At 35.0% G+C, this 22,284-nt stretch overlaps 1 protein-coding gene and 1 non-coding gene across 2 annotated transcripts; both read left to right on the forward strand.

Annotated features, from left to right (window-relative positions):
- The first annotated feature begins 6,752 nt into the window (after positions 1-6,752).
- On the forward strand, positions 6,753-7,085 carry LOC125370965. Its single transcript, XM_048378429.1, has one exon. It carries the CDS (start codon positions 6,753-6,755, stop codon positions 7,083-7,085), a length of 333 nt encoding a protein of 110 aa, XP_048234386.1.
- A 12,372-nt stretch (positions 7,086-19,457) lies between these two features.
- On the forward strand, positions 19,458-19,564 carry LOC125371023. Its single transcript, XR_007217188.1, has one exon. It is a non-coding gene; the product is annotated as a small nucleolar RNA R71 (small nucleolar RNA).
- The last annotated feature ends 2,720 nt before the right edge of the window (positions 19,565-22,284 follow it).

Raw genomic sequence — 22,284 nt, forward strand, 5'->3', positions numbered from 1 at the left:
AAACATAAATTATTAATAACATTTTAAGAATAAAAGTTAAATAGCCTCGAGTATAGACATAAATTATTCAATAACATATTAAAAATAAAAGTTAAACATGAAAATGATAATGATATCGATAATTAAATTAATAATAATGATACTAATAATAATCATAATAATTATTAATCAAATAAAATTAATAATAATAATAATACTAATAATAAGTATAATAACATTGCATTTAATTTAGACATGCCATATGTGGAGTTGATTAAATGACTTTAACTCACAGTTCTACCGCGTTTCGCAATCTACTCCTATGCCTTGGGTGAAGCTGGTTGGACGGACATATTATCTATTCATGAAAATAATTAAATAAAAAAGATATTCCATAAAATTAATCCTAGACCTACACTCCTAGATTTAGATTGCCTAAAAATTCCGACTGATCCCGACTTGAAAATTTTACCAAAAATTCGACAAAACCTCCCCTAAAACACAGACGTTTACCTTCAATATAATGGGTCCAAAACTTGCTAAAAATATTTCTAATATTCATTAAATATTTAACAAGAGACGGGTCACCCATAATTGCATTATTTTTCTGATCCCTCAACATACCACAATCCAAAATTAATAATAATAAGTCCGACATTAATATTTATTCCACAACCAACTCACAAATAATTTGTTGGTATCTAATTTAATTATTTATAACTACAATTATTATAATCTAAAGAATAATTAATCACACTAATTAACTCATAATATTTATAATTAATCAATCAATTAAATAAATTAAATTAAATTAAATTAATTATAGTTACCAATTAATAGATTTAATATTTACTAATAATTTTTAAATAATTTATAAGGTCCAATTAAATTACACCGAGCCAAAGATCTGAAATTCTGTACATCCAAAAAACATCAGAGTTCGAAAGCCAGTATAGTCAATGGCGTCAGAATTCAAATCCGGAAGTGACTATGCGAAGCTTGAGACGCGTTGAAACTACTCTTACCGATAAATACCATATCGTGAAGGAAAGATTTCTACTTCGAAGAGGCGTCACCACCGGCTTCTAATGAGAGAATCCGGGGGGGGGGGGGGAAGGGCTGTCCGGGGGAATTTTCAATAGTGGGGAGTTAGAATCCATTGTCGGATTGGCAAGGAAACAACGACATAGGGTTGACTTGGTGGTGGTAGCAAGGAAGAAGCTTCCTCCTCTCAAGCACCTCTCCTTCGTAGGCTGCAGGCGGTGAAGGCGATAGAAATAGGCTGGCGACGTCGAGGGCGATTCATGATAGGCAAGGGTCGGAGGGGCAGTGAGGGTAATGACTAGAAATGGAGGGTGTAGGGGAGAGGGAGGTGGTGGCGGTGGTGGTGAGAAAGAGAGGAGGGGATTTTTTGTGTATCTCTTGTTAGGGACTAAAAAATAAATTTTTCAATTTCTGAAAAATTGCTCATAAACCCTTCCATATAAAACAACCATGTTACAATATATATATATGCATACACATAATACTTAGTTATAGCCAAATAAGTTATCATAAATGTAAAGTTGTTTAAATAATCTTGATGCTAAATAGATAATATTCAACATAATTTAAGTCATCCCTTTAATTTTAGTAATATACACGCGTGTTCAAGTTAATTTAAATAGAACTTGACTTATTTAATCAAAATCGCAAAACTATACCTTAATTTCACTAGAAATCGATATAATTACATTATTTATAATAATATGAAATTTAAATATTACTTATAGTAATCAATTATTATTATTTTATTAGATGCTGAATTAAACACCAAAGTATTTATTTACTAAAATGCCCCCGAAAAGTAATGAGATTAAAATTTAAAAATTACGGGTATTATAGTAATCATAGACTGACTATACAAGGTAGGGAGTATATGGGTCTTAGTTATCTGGTTGATAACATTGTTATCTCAATAACAGTTGAGAATTTGACACACACTGTAATTTAACCACAACCCATGTAAAAAAAGGTCTTTAGCATGGCAACAGTTATCATGATTGGAATACATGGGTGAATATCATGATACACAAGCCAATAAACTAAAATACACAACCCGTCCTTGTACATAGGAAAACACGATTTATGTCTATTGCAAACGGCAGTTGCTTTAGCCCTTAATAAATGTAGGACTCTTTGAAAGAGTTTTCACGACCTAAGATTACATAGCAAAATAAATAGATCAAACTCTAAAGATTAGCATCATTTGACTCCTTCACTTATACCTCAATATAAAACTATTATCTACTTATGCATTTGAGGTATTAGGAAAAATCTAAATAAACAAGGAGAAAAATTAGATTAAAAGGAGATAGATCTGTTTATAATTACCTTTAGAAATTTCTTAAATAGAAAAACCATTGCACTAAGACTTACTAAACAAGCAAAACTACAACTTTCTCTTGTCGCAGTAACACTTTTGTTGCGTGGAGGGATTGAGGGGAAAGGAAAGTAGCCAAAAGAAATTTTTATATCATTTTCTTTTTTATTTGGATATGTCGGCAGCTGCTTCAAGCATGCACCCAAGTGTCTCTAGCGACTACGACATTGCAAAGCTTTTTAACCTAATTGGGAACACGCTAACTAGTCATAAAACTTAACACAGAGAAAATGAGTCGAGACCTGGGTAATTCTACGGGACACTTTTACTAATTGAGTGGCTGTCAGCATCCATTTTTCAGATCTAGATATCAAGGGAATTACGAAAAATCTGATGATGAAAGTTATTGCCTTCCTCGAGTCACAAAAGATTAAGGAAAGACGAATCTGAGTGAAGGATGGAAATAATTGGACTTAAAATTACCTTTTTAGAAACAACTTGGATGCAATTGACAGAAAAAATAAAGTTTGAGGGATAAAATAGCAGTTTTCATAAATTTAAGGACTAAATTATCAAAATTTTTGAAAATTTTTCTCCTTAGAGCCAATCGGCTCTATGCACAGCCGATTGGCTCTACACAATATTGATTGGCTGTTTTTTTGAATATTTTCAACCTAAAATGCCAGAAATTGATAAAAACAAATTTCTATAAATATTTATGATAATTATTAGGATTTTAAAATATTTTTAATAATAATTATTTGAATATAAAAGATTTAATCTCTTTTTATTGGGTATTAATTTGATAAAGGGGAAGGATAATTACAATTTGTTTTAAATAATTGAACAATTATCATTATTTCCTAAGGTTTCCTAACTCTATTGCTATAAATAGATGGATGCAATCTAGGCTTAGGGTTAGCATAGCTGAGCATAGATAGAAAATTCTTTTTTAACTACATCAACAAATATAGACAGTTAGCCTTTAGCCAGCCACTAACAAAGAGCTCCCAAATTAGAAAACCCATTGAAGAACGACATAAACTCTTCTAAAAATTCCAAAAGCAGAATTGGATTCCTAACCACTCTTTGATTCAATAGCTTTCTCATTTCATGAGACTCGTAGAATAACAACCAACAGTGATAACCTGAGGGTTCTCCTACATCCATATCATAAATATCTCTTCCCCAATTTATATATATATATATATATATATATAATTTATTTATTTATATTTGTTTATAGAAACATGATTAGGAATTTTTTTAAAATATTTGTTCCATATGATTCACATGACTAGACTAGAATACCTTTTTACTTAATATGCTGATTGTATTGGGTTTTGAATTTGATAATAAGAACACATCGAGTTTTGAATATGATTTGATTAGTTAATACTAAATATATTTAGATTATATTTCAATTTTTTTATTCATTTTTCTAACTGAATTTTTACCCTCTATGCATGTGAAAATCGGTTCTGAGCGTGAGAAATTAAGAAAAGCTATAGGAAAGCCACTTAAAGCCCCAAGAGCCGATCAATTTTACACTATGAGCTGACCGTCTGTGCTTGATGTTAGGTTGATTTTCAAGTTTCAGAAATATTTTTTGCAATTTGATATATTGTAACTTAGTTTTTAGGATTTTTCTTTCAAATTTTTAATTATAGGCAGGTTATAATAGCTTAGATTTATTCTCTGTACTTTATTTTTTGACTTATTTTATATGGATGCTAAATATATGGTTGTATGATTGTTTAATATAGACATAGGCTTTAATTGGACCTGATATGGAATTGTAGTCCATTAGGTAAATTAATGGTAATTAAGCCTTAAAGTCAACATAGACCTAGTGGAATTCTACTATGTTTTAATTAAATTAATTGGGGCCATATTAGATTTGAGATCACTTAATTAAGGCCTTTTCATAAAAAGCAGTCTATTGGCTTAAAAGTTGGAAAAGCATAATTTGTAATCAGGCTAGACTAGGCGGGCCATGTATTTGATTAACTAGTAAGTTTGGTTAATAACTTTGAGTATGGGTTGGGATTTAATAAAATGGGTTAGATCCAGGTGGACCTCACATGTTTTAGTGCTTGATGTGTAATATATAATTGTTGATTTATATGGAATAACACATTAAATTATAAATTAGAAGATAAATATGCACAAATAAGGAAGTTAGCTTTCAAATCCATCTCTAGATTTGTGATGTAAGCTTCCTTATGAAATTGAAAAAACATCAATCATTAGTAAAGTATCTCGGTGAATTATCCAGGTGGTGACTCCTATCTCTGTGCTAGTCTCTATGATTGGTTAGCATGTCTCCAATTAAGTTAAAAAATCTTGCAGTGCTGTAGTCGCTAAAGACACTTAGATACGTGCCCGAAACTGCCATCTATAATAGCGACTCCACTAGGGATAAGAAAAGCTGATTCCAGTGTATGTTTGTCTTTAATTTTATTATTTAACAAGTGATTCTTACATCACTACACTTTTACACGCCGTGCACTTTGGTTCGTATAGCCTCAATGGCATCGGCTAGTGGTTCTTTGATTCCATTCGAACCTTGAAATTGCGACACTGGCTAACTATTACTCATATGTGATGAGTGAATTTTCTTCGTCACATGGAACCTTGAGTGGGGAGACGGGCCAAGGAAGAACACCTTTTAATCGTGGGAGCCTTTTATCCTTACCCAAGATTCAGCTCATGGTAATGACAATAAGAATCTCCCTTAGGAACCTTACTGTTTACTATTTGAGATATTTCTCCTTATAAGTACTCAAAGCCCATATATTGAAAAGGTTCTGATGTCAGCACCCCTTTTCTGGGTCTAGATATCAGAGGAAAAATAAAAAATCCTATGACGAGAGTTGCTGCTTTCTCGAGTCTCGAGAGGCAAAGGGTAGACAAATCCAAGGCTGCAGTCGAGGTTAATCCAGCTAGAATTATCTTTTTGAAATCAATTTGGACTTAATTGTCAGAAAAAATTAAGTTTGAAGGTAAAAACAATAATTTTTATAAAATCAGAGACTAAACTCAAATTTCAAAACTTCCTCTATTGAGCCAATCGGTTTGTTATAGAACCGATTGGATTTTGACTCTTCGACGTTGCTTTTCAGATGTTTTTACATCTAGATACAGATTCTAGAAGGTTTCCTTGAGGATAATCATTGTTTTACCGATAATTACTCAAATTTTAAATACATAAATGAGATATTTATCGATATTTCCTAGAATGTATCCCTTTCTCTAAGGTTTCCTTTGAAACCCTACCTCTATAAATAGTAAAAGGTATTTAGGATAGGATGTAAGAATTGAAATTCAATCATAAGCAAATTCAAAAGAGAAGAAACACTGAGAAAGAAAGAAAATAAACAAAATCAAAAGAAAACATAAGAGATTGCACTGACTACTGTAGTTAATATTCAAAGATTCAAGCCACTTAAGAAAGAGTACTTTTGGAAAACCTTTTTTAATTGACAAAAGATTTCACAAAGTCAGATCCACCTTTGGATTCTTACTTAGTTTGATGTGACCAAGGCCAAGAGTCTACATACTTCAAGAGCCCAAGATCCTTTAAACATCCAATAAGGACCAATCACAAGATCAAGGCCAAGAAGATGAAGAAAGCATTGTTGGGCTTATAAAGAATATTTGGGTTCAAGATAGTACAAGCCATGAGGAGTAAACTTTAAAATCAAGTCCAAGTCTTATTAGCTTGATCTAATACCATGGGGCTTGATTAAATCTAATTAGGCCTTAATTACTCAAATCAAGCTAATAAGAAACTAAGAAAGCAAGTTAGGCAATGAGGAATTAATGAGCAAGCCCATGCATGTGACCTCTTTAAGTGATTAGGGTTTCAACTTAAACTTGTTGACTAGTCAATAAGGGGGGTGGCACCTTCTATTTTTTTTGTTTAGGAAATTTCTTATATGCCTTATTTTTAGAAAGTAATAATTTACTCCTTAAATGACTTATTTCCTTTTTTCTAGCTTAATTATATGAGACACATGCTTATTTAGCTATTTAGAAATTTATTTCTTATTTAGTTTAAGAAGTAATATATTATAACCTAAGCGATTTTATTCCTTTTCTAGTGTCATTCTAGGATTGTAGGAGACCTATAAATACCTTATATTCAGCCACCTATGTCAATCAATCTTGTATGAATTATTTTCTTATCATACAAGATTTTAAATTAGCCACCGTTGAGTTTACCAACTATACCTTGGTAACTAATAGACGAAGGAATAGAGAGCCCTTAATTGAGACATGGGAGGAGATGAAGCGAATCATGCAAAATAGGTTTGTTCCTTCATATGATTATAAATATTTGTACAATAAACTTCAAAGTCTTGTACAGGGCTCTAAATTTGTAGAAGAGTACTACCAAGCAATAGAGATGACGATGATTAGAGCTAATATTGAGGAGGACCGTGAGGCAACCATGGCAAGATTCCTGCATGGACTAAACAAGAAAATTGCCGACTTAGTGGATCTACATCATTATGTCGACATGGAAGATATGTTACACATGGCGGTGAAGATTAAAAGGCAAGTGAAGTCTAAAAGCCCCAAGAATAATTTGTCTTCCACTACCTCTACATGGAAGTCGACTTGGAAGGGAGGAGACAAAAGCTTCAACAAATTCAAAGACTTCACCAAAGTTGATAAAGAAAGGGGGAATGTCAAAGGAAAAGAAAAAGAGAAGAGCGAGGATCCAACAACTAACTAAGTGTTTTAGATGCTTGGGATATGGGCACATAGCTTCAAATTGTCCAACCAAGCGTACAATGTACCTTAGGGGCAATGCTGAAGTTGTCAGCGAAAGTGAAGAAGATGAGATGCCCGAGCTAAAAGATGCAAGTGATGATGAGACCTTGCAAGAGCTTGCATATGAAGAGATGTTAGTAGCACCTTGAGCCATGAACATGCAAGCCAAAGTAGAAGAGAAGGTGCAACGAGAAAACATCTTCCACACTAGATACAAAGTGAAAGATAAGGTGTGCAGCATGATCATTAATGAAGGAAGTTGTACCAACATTGCAAGCACCTTATTAGTGGAGAAACTTATGTTGCCTACTTTAAAGCATCCTTGACCATACACCTTACAATGATTGAATGATTATGGAGAAGTGAAGGTAAACAAACAAGTGAGAGTAGTGTTCACCATAGGCAAGTATGAAGATGTGTTTTATGTGATATAGTGCTTATGCATGCAAGCCACATCCTTTTAGGGTGTCCTTGGCAATACAATAAGAATGTCATTCATAATGGATTTTCAAATATGTACTCTTTTGTTATGCATAATAAGCCTATTACCCTTATACCTTGAACCCCCAAGGAAGTATATGGAGATCAAAAAATGATAAGAGAGAGAAAGAAAGTGCATCAAAAAGAAAATGCGCTTAATAAAAAAGAGAGTTGTGTGGAAAAGAATGAGAGGAGTGAGACACGAGCGGAAAAAGGAGAGAATGAGAGGATGCGCAATAGAAAGAAAGAGAGTGGTGCACATGCAAAAGGAGAGTTGAGTATGGATAATAAAGAGGCAAAATGAGCTTTTATGGAAAAAAAGAAGATGTGAAGAAAGCTTTACTTTTGAGGCAGCCTATATATGTACTTTTATACAAAGAGGCTTGCTTGAGCACTAACAAGCTTAACCCTTCTTTGCCTAGCTCTTTTGTGTCTCTTTTGCAAGAATTTGAGGATGTCTTTCCGGACGAAGTCCCAAGTGGTTTACTGCCTATAAGAGGAATTAAGCACCAAATTGATTTCATACATGGCTCAACAATTCCAAATAGACCAGCCTATCGAAGTAATCTCGAGAAAACAAAGGAACTTCAAAGGCAAGATAAAGAGCTTTTGAGCAAAGGCTAGATTAGAGAAAGCAAGAGTCCATGTGTCGTACCTGTCCTACTTGTCCCTAAAAAGGATGGAACTTGGCATATGTGTGTTGACCATCTCATCATTAACAAAATCACTGTAAAGTATCACCATCCTATTTCTAGATTAGATGACATGTTAGATGAGTTACATGGTTCTAGCATATTCTCTAAAGTTGGTTTAAAAAGTGGCTATCATCAAATTCGCATGAAAGAAGGCGACGAATGGAAAACCGCTTTTAAAACTAAACATGGTTTGTATAGTGATGCCATTTAGCTTAACTAATGCACCTAGTACCTTCATGAGACTAATGAATCATGTTTTGCATGCTTTTATTGGTAAATTTGTGGTTGTCTATTTTGATGATATTCTTATTTATAGCAAGTCTTTAAATGAGCATTTGGAACATGTGTGCATGGTTTTGTATGTTTTACACCAGGAGTATTTGTATGCTAACCTTAAGAAGTGTAACTTTTGCATAGATAAACTTGTTTTCTTAGATTTTATTATTAGTGCAAAAGGCATTGAGGTGGATGAAGAAAAGGTCAAGGCAATCAAGGAGTGGCCAATGCCTACAAGTATTGGTGATGTACGAAGTTTTCATGGATTATCTAGCTTCTAGAGATGATTCGTGAAGGACTTTAGTACCCTTGCCACACCCTTGACCGAAGTTATTAAGAAAAGTGTGGGATTCAAATGGGGCGAGGTGCAAGAACAAGAATTTAAGATGTTAAAGGAAAAGTCGATTTCTACTCCTTTACTTGTTCCTCATAATTTTTCTAATACTTTTGAAATTGAATGTGATGCTTTAGGATTAGGAATTGGAGCCGTATTGATCCAAGAAGGGCGACCAATAGCCTACTTTAGTGAAAAGTTGAATGGAGTCGCATTGAAGTATCCTACCTATGACAAAGAGCTGTATGCATTGGTTAGGGCTTTGGAGACATGGCAACACTACTTTTGGCAAAATGAATTTGTGATTTATATAGATTTATATGTCCTTAAAGCACTTGAAATGGCAAAACAAACTCAATAGATGCCATACAAAGTGGAGAGAGTTCATAGAGTATTTTCCTTATGTAATCAAATACAAACAAGGGAAAGTCAATGTTATGGTCAATGCACTTTCAAGAAGGTACGCATTACTTGCTACTTTAGGTGCCAAGTTATTAGGGTTTGAGTACATTAAAGGCTTATATGAAATTGATAATGACTTTGGCAAAGTGTATCAAGCATGCGAGGACATTGCTTTTGATAAGTTCTATAGGCATGAAGCCTACTTGTTTAAAGAGAATAAATTGTGTGTACCTACATGTTCTATGCATGAGTTACTTGTGCGTGATGCCCATGAGGGTGGTTTGATGGGTCATTTTGGCATTGCTAAGATTTAAGTGTTTTACATGATCACTTTTATTAGCCTAACATGAAAAAGGATGTTGCTATAATTTGTGATAAGTGTATTGTGTGTAAACAAGCCAAGTCCAAGACTAAACAACATGGTATATATGCCTTTACCCATGCCTAGTTCTCCTTAGATTAATATTTCCATGGACTTTGTGCTTGGATTACTTAGGACTAAGCATGGGCATGATTCTATTTTTATTGTTGTTGATAGGTTTTCTAAGATGTCATATTTCATTGCTTGTAGTAAAACTGATGATGTACAACATATTGCATGTTTGTTCTTTAAAGAGATTTTGCGCTTATATAGTATGCCAAAAACCACTGTTAGTGATATGGATGCCGAGTTTTTGAGCTACTTTTGGAAAACTTTATGGGATAAGTTGGGTACTAAACTTTTATTTTCTACTACTTGTAACGCCCAGACTGATGGCCAAATCAAAGTAGTTAATAAAACTTTGTCTCAATCACTTAGGATCATGATTAAGCGAAATTTGAAATCTTGGGAGGATTGCTTGCCGCACATTGAATTTTCATATAATCATAGTGTGCATTCTTCTACTAATTTATGTCCTTTTGAGATTGTTTATAGTTTTATTCCATTGAGTCCTCTAGATTTAATTCCTTTACCTTTGAGTGAGCAAGTGAATCTAGATGGCAAAAAGAAGGCAGAATTTGTGAAGGTGCAATATGAGAAAGTGCATGCAAACCTTAAAAGAAAGAATGAACAATATGTAAAATAAGCCAATAAAGGGTGAATGAAAGTAGTGTTTGAACCTGGCAAATGGGTTTGGGTTCATATGCGCAAGGAGCATTTTCCAACCAAGAGACAATCCAAACTTTTTCCAAGAGGAGATGGATCATATCAAGTCCTTGAGCGCATCAATGACAATGTCTACTGAACGGGTTGTCGAAGTCCTTCAAAATAAATTACTGATTTTCCTAAATTAACTTGTAGAAATAGTGAAACCAGGTCGAATCCCAAGGGAACTAATGTGAATAGCTTCTGAGAGTTAAATAACAAAAATATGGGATTTTGAATGATTGAACTAAAATTATAAATAAACAAGAAAATGATAAAAGTTGAATATTAAAGTAAATAAAAATCAATCTTACCAAACTTCCAATTCAAGAGCGCAAATTCCATCTAATTGTAATTCTGATCATAGGCTTAAATATCAATTTTTCTATTCAAGTACTTAGCCTAATTATTCGGAAAAGTCGCAACAAGTGTAAATTCTCCTAATATAATTGACTCAAACCCAGCATCCAAATCAAAACTTACCATTAATCAACTGTGCACGCCTTGTTGAAAATGACATTCTGCATATATTTTCACTCTTCCTCCAAGACTTGATGTTTGACAAGTGATGCTTTAAAACATGTCTTTATATTAAGTCCACTCAATCCTTGATATTTCACCACCTAGATCAGAACAAACACAATTTCCATAATTAAGCACAATATCCAATAAAAATATAAGGGAATTAAACATAATAAGTATAACTATTTATGATCCATTAAATTCCTCCACACCTAATCCATGCTTGTCCTCAAGCATACCTCAACTCAACATACCAATTCTCCTCTCTACTTCCTTTTCATCTCTTTCAATATCCACAAATACCAGATAAGTTAAACATACATCAATGAGTTGAATCATAATGACAATCGAGAGAATAGCACCCATAGGATAAATTTTGTAACAAAAAAAAAGTATCTCACTAATCCATCAAAATCAAGAACAACAAGACTTAACACCCTAACATGGTTTCACTAAATACTCTCAAAGTGTTTAGGGTGCATTTGCTCTCAGAATCAAAATATAGCATGTTATTACTATAAGCTTGCTAATGAATCAAGCCTCCACCGCTACACATGTATTAGATGCAAAAATCAAAGGGACTTCACAAGAGTTGTAATGGGGCTTAGGAAAGGGTATTGATAAAAGGAAAAATTAAAGTGTTATACAATCAAGACAAAAAGTTATTTACTTGCAGGATAACTATGCCACATAACCGCAAAACACACTGTAAAAACTTTGAAATTTATCCCCACATCTTATATTAGCACTAAAAACTTTGGAGAAATAACATGTAACAATTCAATTCAACATATTTGATAAACACTTCTCCAATTATCCTCTTTCATGAAAGGAATAAATATCAATCGTTTTCTTTTTAACATTTTCTTCTTTTTTTATTTTTTCCATCACTACTTTTTTTTTTACATTTTTCTGTTTCTTTTTATACTATGCAACACTTTTTCTCTTGTCTTGACAAGGGAAGAAAAATAGGGGTAACAAACGAAAGGTCTTGGGCTAAATAATATGTGTTAAAAATAAGAAAAAATGGAAAATAGGCTCAAAGTGGCTAACTAAAAGGAAAATCAACAAGGTAGGTTTTTTAAGAGTATAAGAATTGGTTAATCCTAATTGACCTTATCATATTAAAGCATCAATTCAAAAATGTGGTCTCAATATGCATTCACAAGCAAGTGCTAGAATAAACATACTAAGTTTGATAACACTCAACAAAAATAATTAGAGCCAAATATAATTAACTGCTCTTAAGCTTAAAAGCTCACTTGAATGTTCAAATTTGCATCAAACTTTGTGCATTTTTCAATCAATAAACCAATGAGATACCATCAAATAATTTTAGAGAAGTAGTAATCATGCTTATCCCTTTCATGCATTAAAACTCAAACAAAAAATGTATCCCTAACTTACATGTTTATTCTAGGTTATCAAGAAAAAAAAAACTCAAGGTTGCAAAAAAAACAATTAGCACATATGAATTAAAGCACACCTAATTCTAGCATAAAAAAAACACAATTTTCAAAAAGAAAAGAAAATCATGTAATTAAAATATTCTTCCCCCACACCTAAACTATAATTGTCCTCAATGTATCAAAAAGAAAATGGCTTACAAAAGAAATGAAAAGAAATATGAAACTCTTCTGATTTGCAACTCGGATTGAGTAGTGTGGTGATGGTAGGAAGGAGGTAGAACCCTGTAGTGCTTCATCAAGGCGTCCAAATTCTTATTGCTCAAAACAAAATCAGAAGGTGGTTTGAGATAAGACGTGGTCACGACTTATCAAAAATGATCATCTGGAAAAAAATAATTTGGTTAATGCATCTCGGAGAGCTGTAAAAGTCGTGGTCATGCCTTATCAAAATTAATCTCCTGCCCAAAAATTGAACTTCTTCATTAAAAAAAAAAACTAAAAACAAAATAAACAAAGTAAAAAAAAATAATAAGTATAAATAAAAATAAAGAAAGCATTTGGGTTGCCTCCCAATAGCACAATTGTTTAACGCCGTTTTGCTTGATAGAATGATAAAATATTTTAGTCATCCAAATAAGTAGGATGATCCAAAGGAAAACTAATGAGACATGGAGCAATTTCACCCTCATGGAAGATCTTCAATCTATGACCATTCACTTTGAAAATTTTATCCGAATCCAAGCTTTTAATTTCCACTGGACCATAAAGAAACACATTAGTAACAACAAATGGGCCTGATCCATCGAGAATGAAACTTACCAGGCATAAGCTTCAATCAAGAATTATATAACAACACTTTTTGACCAATCTCAAATTGTTTCCTACTAAGTATGTTATCATGAAATAACTTGGATTTCTCTTTGTAAATTCTCGAATTCTTATAAGCATCCAATCGCAACTCCTCCAATTCTTACAATGCAGTAGCCTTGACATCCCAGCTTTGTCTATGTCCATATTGCACCGCCGAATTGCCCAATAGGCTTTATGCTCGATTTCTACTGGTAAGTGACATGCTTTACCAAAAACTGATCGATAAGGGGACATTCCTATAGGAGTTTTGTAAGCAATGCGGTAAGCACAAAGAGCGTCGTCTAAACGAAGGCTCCAATCCTTTCTTCCTGGATTCATTGTTAGTCCTTTTGAGATGATGATAGGTAATGTTTCATCATCACCTAAATACACGTATTTTAGGCGATCCGGTAAAGCTTTTAGCTCCATTTTTTGTGCATGCACAATTGAAGGTAACATCTTGTTATTAGTATTAGAAATTTTAGCATTGGAATTTATTGGTTCAGATAATATTGCTGAAAATAATTCTTCTACACCAATCTCGTAATCAATTTCTTCTAAATTAGATTATACATCTAATTCTTGCTCATCATCAAAACTTCCTTTTGCAAATACATCATGTACAATTGAATCAATCATATCAATATAACAAAGAGAATGTACATCATTCGGATATTTCATTGCATCAAAAATATTAAATTTAATAATCGCTCCATCAAACTCTACGGAGAGAGCACCCTCATCTACATCAATCTTTGTCTTAGCTGTTTTCATGAATGGTCGTCCTAACAAAATCAAAGCTGATCTTGATGAGGAATTACCATCCATTTCCAAAATGTAAAAGTCAACAGGAAACATGAGCTCATTAACCTGCACCAAAACATCTTCAACAACTCCAAGGGGATGAATATAAGAACGATTAGCTAATTGAATCATTACACCAGTCTTTTGCAAGTTATTTAGTTTCAACTCTTGATAGATAGAAAATGCATGAAATTAATAGAAGCTCCTAAATCTAACATGTGATGGGCTACTGATGCAACCTACACCTAAGGCAATGAACCTATCGATGTGGCCTAGCACTAGTGAGTATCAAGGTCGTATCCCTGGAGATCTGGTGAACCTAAAGTCACTACTGTTCGCTATGTTATCTAGTCTGAAATAAGGTGTGAGAAGTCTAAATTAATTAACTAATGATTATGAATGCAAATAAAGGAACAAACAGCAACTGACAATCGAAAGACAACCGTAACAATAGAAGCGAACCCGAAGGGACCTAAGTGATGGAATTCTAAGGTTGATTTTATAAATTACCAATCGTGCTACCCGTGCCTAAATCCTGAATCGAACTCGGCTCCTTTCTTGAGCTCACCAAGTTCCCAAACCTGCACTAACCTAATGGAATCTCTTCCTATCAGATTATTACAGATTAGCATTAAGCGTGATTTAGATCTATTAAGAGTTGTTAATTTTTAATCCGGCGAGTGAATTAACCTTATCTCTAAGTGTTAACTACCAGTTCTTACTATTCAATTTCCAGTTGTAACAAGCATTTTTTAATGTCAAGAAACAACCCAAAACATAATTAATTCAACGTCTCAAATTAACTGAATCAAACTTTATTACTAAACAGTAAGAAGATTATAAGAATGGCAAATAAAAATCTAATAATTAAGCACAATCCATCAACAAAGGTGAACCCCAATGGGTTCGACAGCCCTAGCTACTCATAATGAAAGAAACAAATACAAAAGGAAATAAACAACAGAAAAGGAAATGGAATATGTAACCCCTCTTCTCTCGAATCGGAGTGGAAATGTCGCAAGCCAACTCTGAAACCAGCCTCAAATATGGATCTCGGATGTCTCGGTCAATCGTCTAGAACCTTCAATCCTTGCTTGAATCTCCCAAATCAATCCTCTGAAATGATGTTGGTCTCCCAAAATGTCAAGAGCAGAGGTGTAGAAGTAAGGGGTGGCGCGCGTAGAGAAGTCCAAAAATTAGAAGCGGAACCCTGTCTCATTTTGCGTGCGCCTACTTAAAGGCAGAAGAGCCATAGCCCATGCCACAGCCTGTGCAACGGCCCGTGCAATGGGCAAGGGAGGCCATGCAAATATGCATGGCCATGCAACTGCCCGTGCAAGAGCCTCAAATTACACGCCAATCAAGGAATCGAATCCGACAAACATCTAATATGTGTAAATCATCCACATAGCTTGGTTTCTGCCTATAAATCAATCAATTTCCTATCAAGGAGTCCGAGAACCTAAAAAGCTCAGAAACATACCAAAGTGCGATCAAACAGGAATAAATATATGACTCAAATACATGAATAAACGACTGATGAACAGTCAATAAATATGCATAGAATCATCTACATCAAACTACCCCACACTTAAGCGTTTGCTTGTCCTCAAGCAATCAACAACTCACTCCTCAAACAGATACCAAATAACTCAATCAAATACTTTGTAGAAGGTTAGCTCAGAACAAGTCTCAAAATTCCATGACGAATTTCCTCAAAATCTCCAAATCACTAAATCCTTGAGAAAGAGAACAAAGTTAATAAAGCTGCTAAAATTAAAATGATAAAGTATCCAAACTGAGAATTTGAGAACCATGCCTTACAGGATGTCACTCAAAACACACAAGCGTATATAGGTGAAAGAATATCGCCAAGCTCTCAACGCAAAAATACAAAAAAAGGTGCTTACCATAAGCTTGCTTATAGATCCAATCTCCACTACTGCGAAATAATCAATAAACATGATCAAAGGGTCTTGAGCCAGGTTGTAATGGGATTAAGGTAGGGTATGGAGAAATATGGAAAGTAAGCTAAAAGTTGCTGGAAATTATCCAGGTAATGCAAGAATATAGCCAAGGATCAAATGCTGTACCAAAATTACACACTAAGTTACTCCAATAATAAGATGATGCTCAAAATGAACTAAAAGAAAATTATACATATATGTATTATTTTTATTTTTATTATTATTAATTTTTTTAATAATTTTTTTAACTACTCCTACAACAATAGATAACGCAGGATGAAGTAATACAATGCTCAATCAAAAGTAGTAAAATGATATGTCATTTGGATTGAAGGGAGCATCTACGAAAAATCTAGCATCTTAGTGAATATATGCAAATTGATCCAAAATGAAATGCAGCATAAACATACATAATTTTCAGCAACAATGGTAGAAAGAATGGTAGAATGAATAAAAGTGATAAAATGAGTGTCAAAGGTAAATTACAATGAAAGAAAAAGGCTAAGGCTCAAAATTGGTTCACTAAGGGAAAAACAGGGTTAGGCTTTTAGCCAAATTGTGTAATTCCTAAGTGCCCAAATCATCTCATGACTATCAAAAATTCATGTAATCTCAAAAGTCATCGTAAAGCAAGTTTTAGAAACAAAAGTTCTATACAATGCTCACTAATAAAAAATAAAAGGAGCATAAAAACCTCACCATTTGAGTGGATTAAAATTGCATGAATTCTCAAATCAAAGTTTAAACAATCAAACAATCAATAAGCATCAATATTGAAAGTGTTCTATATCCAAGATAAAGTAAAATGAAAAAAAATTAAGGAAAAACACCAGTTTTACCTGGCTTGATTGAAATTAAGAGATTCGTTCATTGCCTTCTTTCAACAAGATTCGATAAAAGCTATAAGGGTATCCATTCAAAAGAGAAAAATCATCAACTACTTGATTAAAATAAAACTCAAGATAAGGACAGTAAGAATGAACATACTCAATCAATAAGGGAAATGAAAGCAAAATAAACACAGCGGAAACAAAATTGGTACCTGCACAAAATTAAGGTACCTACCCCACACTTGAGAGAAACACTATCCTTAGTGTGAAATAAGGTAGGCACTCCAAAAAAAGAGATAAAATACGCACAAAGAAGCAAATTATGGGAGTCCACAAAAAAACTAGAAAACTAAAAGAAAAACAAGACAACAGAAAGAGATAAAAACTAGAAAGTCTACTGGATACTGCCCTTGATGTGTGCTTTAACACTCTAAATATGTTAGTCCTCAAAATTACGTATGAGCATCGAGTAGGCTAACTCCTGTAAAACTCAAGAATAAACACATCCAAGCAACATCTAGTAAAAGGTTCAATAAAACAAAATCATCTCAAAATAAAACAAACTAAAATATCTAACTAAAAAAATAACTACATAAATAGATTCAGGAATGCCTCCCGAAGGCGCTTCTTTTTGTTTGAGTCGTCTAGCTGGACTCTGCAGCAGCATTCCTGCATCGTAGGTAAATTGAGAAGGTGGGCTCAATGTAAGTTGGGGCTTGAGACATATAAGCATAAAGAGAAGGTCCAATGTGTGCGGTAGATGACCAAGGAGGTGCTCTCCGCACCGAGTTGGGATGCCCATTCATCCACTCCAAATCCTGTCTAAGTGTCCTGTCATAAACAAACTTGCAACTACTCTTCTCGGGTGTATCATAGCACAAAGTCTTAAATTGATACAAGTTGTTTTCTTCAGATGAATAACACATATCAACAGGGAAAGAAACATGCAAAGCACCATCCATTTGTACATCCTGTGGTTGCTTATTACATGCAAGACCAATTCCATCAATACAACAAATGGCATGAACATGGTCGGTGGGAGAACTATCAAATAGGGGTAAACTAAAAGTAACACAGTCATCCCCTACATTAAGTTCTAACTTTCCCTCAAATACGTCTATTTTAGCTCTAGCCATGGCAAGGAAAGGTCTCCCCAAAATCAACGGTACACCATGCTCATTATCCATATTTATAACCATAAAGTCCATAGGAAATATGAACTTATCTACCTTGACTAGCACATTCTCTACAATCCCCCTAGGAAGCTTAGCAGAATGGTCAGCTAATTGAATGCACATCCTAGTGGGTTTTGCCTCCCCCAAACCTAGCTTATTGAACAAACTAGTGGGCATGACATTTATGCTAGCCCCTAAATCAGCTAATGCATCATCAACACACAAGTTACTCAAAGTGCAAAGAATAGTGAAACTCCCTGGATCGTGACGTTTCTCTAGCAACTTGCTCTGAAACACTGCTGAGCACTCTTCGTTAAGCTAAACATAGGCTACCTCCTCCAACTTTCTTTTTCTACTAAGTATATCCTTTAAGAACTTGGCATACTTCGGCATCTGCTCCAATGCATCAATAAAAGGTAAGTTAATATGCAATTATCTAAAAATATCTAAAAACTTACTGAACTACTCTTACGCTTCTGCTTGTTTGACTCTAGCAGGATAAGGAATCTTAAGTTGATATTCCCTGACTGGGATTCATTTCACCTTTTGTCCCTCAGGTTCCTTAACCTTACTACTCGCCTCAACCAGCACATCAATAGTGGAGTCGTCAAAAATAGACTTAGAAGGAGCTGAAACTAACTTACCTGAACACAAAGTGATGGCGTTCACGTGCTCCCTCGGGTTAGACTTAGTGGTGCTAGGGAGCGCTCCTTGTTGCCTCTCAGACAACATCTTAGAGATTTGGCCAATCTAGGTCTCCAAGTTCTGAATCGAGGCCTGTTGATTCCTAAGTGCACTATCAGTTTACTGGAACCTCATCTCCATAGACGTCACAAACTTCATCATAAGCTCCTCTAAATTTGATTTCTTTTCTGGTGGAGGAGGAGCTTGTGCAGCCCACCGGTTGTCATTGTGGTCACGATGAAGTCTCTAAAAACCAGGTGGATCCTGAGCATTATTGTTCCTCCAACTGAAGTTGGGATGATTGCACCACCCAGGGTTGTATGTGTTGATGTAAGGGTCGTTCTGCTGCCTTGGGGCATTCCCCATATAATCAATCTGCTCAACATCAGAAGACACAGTAGAAACAGATGGAAAAGTAGAGGAAGATGAAGCAAACATACCTCCCGTAGTACAATTCACACTATAGTGCGGGCCACCACAAAACTCGCAGCCAACGTTCGCTGCATGAACCGGCATCTGGAGTTGGTTAATCTTCTTGGCTAGAAGCTCCACCTGAGCTGCCAAAGCTGCTGTAGAATCTACTTGGTTGACCATTCCCTGTCTTCCTGGTCGGCTCCTAGAGGATTGCCACTAATAATTGTTCATGGCCATTTTCTCTATCAAGTTCTGAGCCTGCTCGGGGGTCTTACTGTTTAATGCCCCACCTGCTGCAGCATCCACAATCTGCCTCATCGTAAGGTTCAACCCGCTGTAGAAGGTTTGAACCTGCATCCATACTGGCAATTTGTGATGTGGGCAGCATCTTAAAAGATCCTTAAACCCCTCCCATGCATCGTACATGCTTTCATCATCAAGCTGCACAAAAGAAGATATATCATTTCTAAGTTTAGCAGTTTTAGCGGGAGGAAAATACTTATATAAAAACTTTTCGGCCAACGCCTTCTAGGTAGTAATTGTCTGCTGTGGAAGAGATTGCAACCATCTCTTGGCTCTGTCCTTCAAGAAAAATGGAAACAATCTCAACCGAATGGCGTCATCGGTTATTCCATTTATCTTGAATGTGTCACAAATCTCTAAAAAGTTGGAGATATGAGCATTGGGATCCTCGCTGGGCAATCCTCCAAATTGCATGCTCTGCTGGATCATCTAGATAACATTGGCTTTTATTTCAAAATTGTTGGCTGCTACAACAAGTCTGACTATACTAGTTTTCATCCCATCCAAAGATGGTTGAGCAAACTCGTACATCATCCTCTAATCGTCATCGGCTTAGGGTCAGGGTTCTCCATCACGCCTCCTTGAACTCGAATCAGAACTCCGTCCTCCTCCTCAACTGCCTGCAAACGTCGTCTCAATAGTTTGAGAGAGCGCTCCGGGTCAGAGAAGGGTTCTCTGGGATTAGGGTTAGAGCTCCTGGTCATAAACTACCTGAAACCGACAACCAAACAACCACCAATCAATAGAAATAATAAAATAAAGAATAAATAAATAAATAAACAATGACTAAAGTAACACAGAAACAATTCACTTTAGTTCACCGTTACAGTTCCCCGGCAACGGCGCCAAAAACTTGATGGGCTACTGATGCAACCTACACCAAAGGTAGTGAACCTATCGATGCGGCCTAGCACTAGTGAGTATCAAGAAACAACCCAAAACATAATTAATTCAACGTCTCAAATTAACTGAATCAAACTTTATTACTAAACAGTAAGAAGATTATAAGAATGGCAAATAAAAATCTAATAATTAAGCACAATCCATCAACAAAGGTGAACCCCAATGGGTTCGACAGCCCTAGCTACTCATAATGAAAGAAACAAATACAAAAGGAAATAAACAACAGAAAAGGAAATGGAATATGTAACCCCTCTTCTCTCGAATCGGAGTGGAAATGTCGCAAGCCAACTCTGAAACCAGCCTAAAGTATGGATCTCGGATGTCTCGATCAATCATCTAGAACCTTCAACCTTTGCTTGAATCTCCTAAATCAATCCTCTGAAATGACATTGGTCTCCCAAAATGTCAAGAACAGAGGTGTAGAAGTGAGGGGTGGCGCGCGTAGAGAAGTCCAGAAATCAGAAGTGGAACCCTGTCTCATTTTACGTGCACCTACTTATAAGCAGAATAGCCATAGCCCGTGCATAATGGGTCAGAATATGCACTAGTTGCAAATATGCACGCCGCAAATGCCATGCAAGAGCCTCGAATTATGCGCCAATCAAGGAATCAAATCTGACAAACATCTAATATGCGTAAATCATCTAGATAGCTTGGTTTCTGCCCAGAAATTAATCAATTTCCTATCAAGGAGTCTGAAAACTGAAAAACTTAGAAACATACCAAAGTGCGATCAAACAGGAATAAATATGACTCAAATACATGAATAAACGACTAATGAACAGTCAATAAATATGCAGAAGGTAATGCAAACATACCTGGATCCTTGCATTTTTCTGGCATATTCTTTTGCAAGATAGCTGACATATTTTTACTTACCACCACTTTCTCCTTTTCCTTTATCCTCCTTTTATTTGTGCACAATTCCTTCAAGAACTTTGCATATTTAGGAATTTTCTTGACAACATCCAATAATGGGATATTTATCTCCACCTTCCTAAATGTATCCAAGATCTCTTTTTCTTGCTCATCTTCTTTTGGCTTAACTAATTTGCAAGGAAAAGAAGGTAATGGAGTGTGAGATGAAAAAGATAGAGGAGGATCGAATTTTACCTCATGTGATGCTTTAGAGGAAACTTCTTCTTCCTTTTCCTTGCTTAGTTCATTTTCCTTAAGTGGAATCGATCCTAAAGGAATCTCCTTTCCACTTCTTAGTGCAATAACACTAACATTCTCCTTTAGATTTATATCTGGTTATGAAGGTAGTTTTCCAGAGTTTTGAGCCTCCAATTTACTAACCGACGTAGCCAATTGAGTAATTTGATTGCCTAAATTCTGAATGGTTGACCTTATTTCCTATTGAAGTTGAAGAGTACTGTTAGCAAGGCTTTTAACAATATCTTCCAAAGACATACTTGAATTTGAAGCTTGAGGTTTTTGGGGAACTTAAGGTGGTCTAATAAAGTTCTGAGAAGGATATTTTTGTTGTCCTCCTTGGTTTCCATAGCTCAAATTCGAGTGATCTATCCATCCATGATTATATTGATTGGAATAGGGATCATACTTCCTTTGAGGTTAACCAGTAAACCTGCCTAAAGTATTAGCCTATTGCATCGAGTCTTGTTGCAATGTATGACACATATGAATGGGATGTCCTCGAACTGAGCATATTCCACAAACTTTTGCCATTTGCAATTTCCCTATAGCCATTTGACCAACCAAAGTAGTTAACTCAGAAATTTGATTTTCAAGACTTTTAGTGCTTACCTCATTAACTCGCCTAATAGCTCCATGAGCTCTTGTACCAAATTGTTGAGAATTTTTAGCCATGTTTGAAATCAATTGCTTGGCTTCTTCAGGTGTCTTGTCTACTAAAGCTCTACCACTTGCTGCATCAATCATACTCCTATCCATTGGTAATAATCCTTCATAGAAATATTGGATTAAGAGTTGATCAGAAATCTGGTGATGGGGGAAACTAGCACACA

This window comes from Ricinus communis, chromosome 8 (assembly GCF_019578655.1).
Source record: "Ricinus communis isolate WT05 ecotype wild-type chromosome 8, ASM1957865v1, whole genome shotgun sequence".
Lineage (NCBI taxonomy): Eukaryota > Viridiplantae > Streptophyta > Magnoliopsida > Malpighiales > Euphorbiaceae > Ricinus > Ricinus communis.

What these genes read in the sequence shown, in the direction of transcription:
- LOC125370965 (XM_048378429.1), top strand. Translation starts at nt 6,753, where the DNA reads ATGACGATGATTAGAGCTAATATTGAGGAGGACCGTGAGGCAACCATG.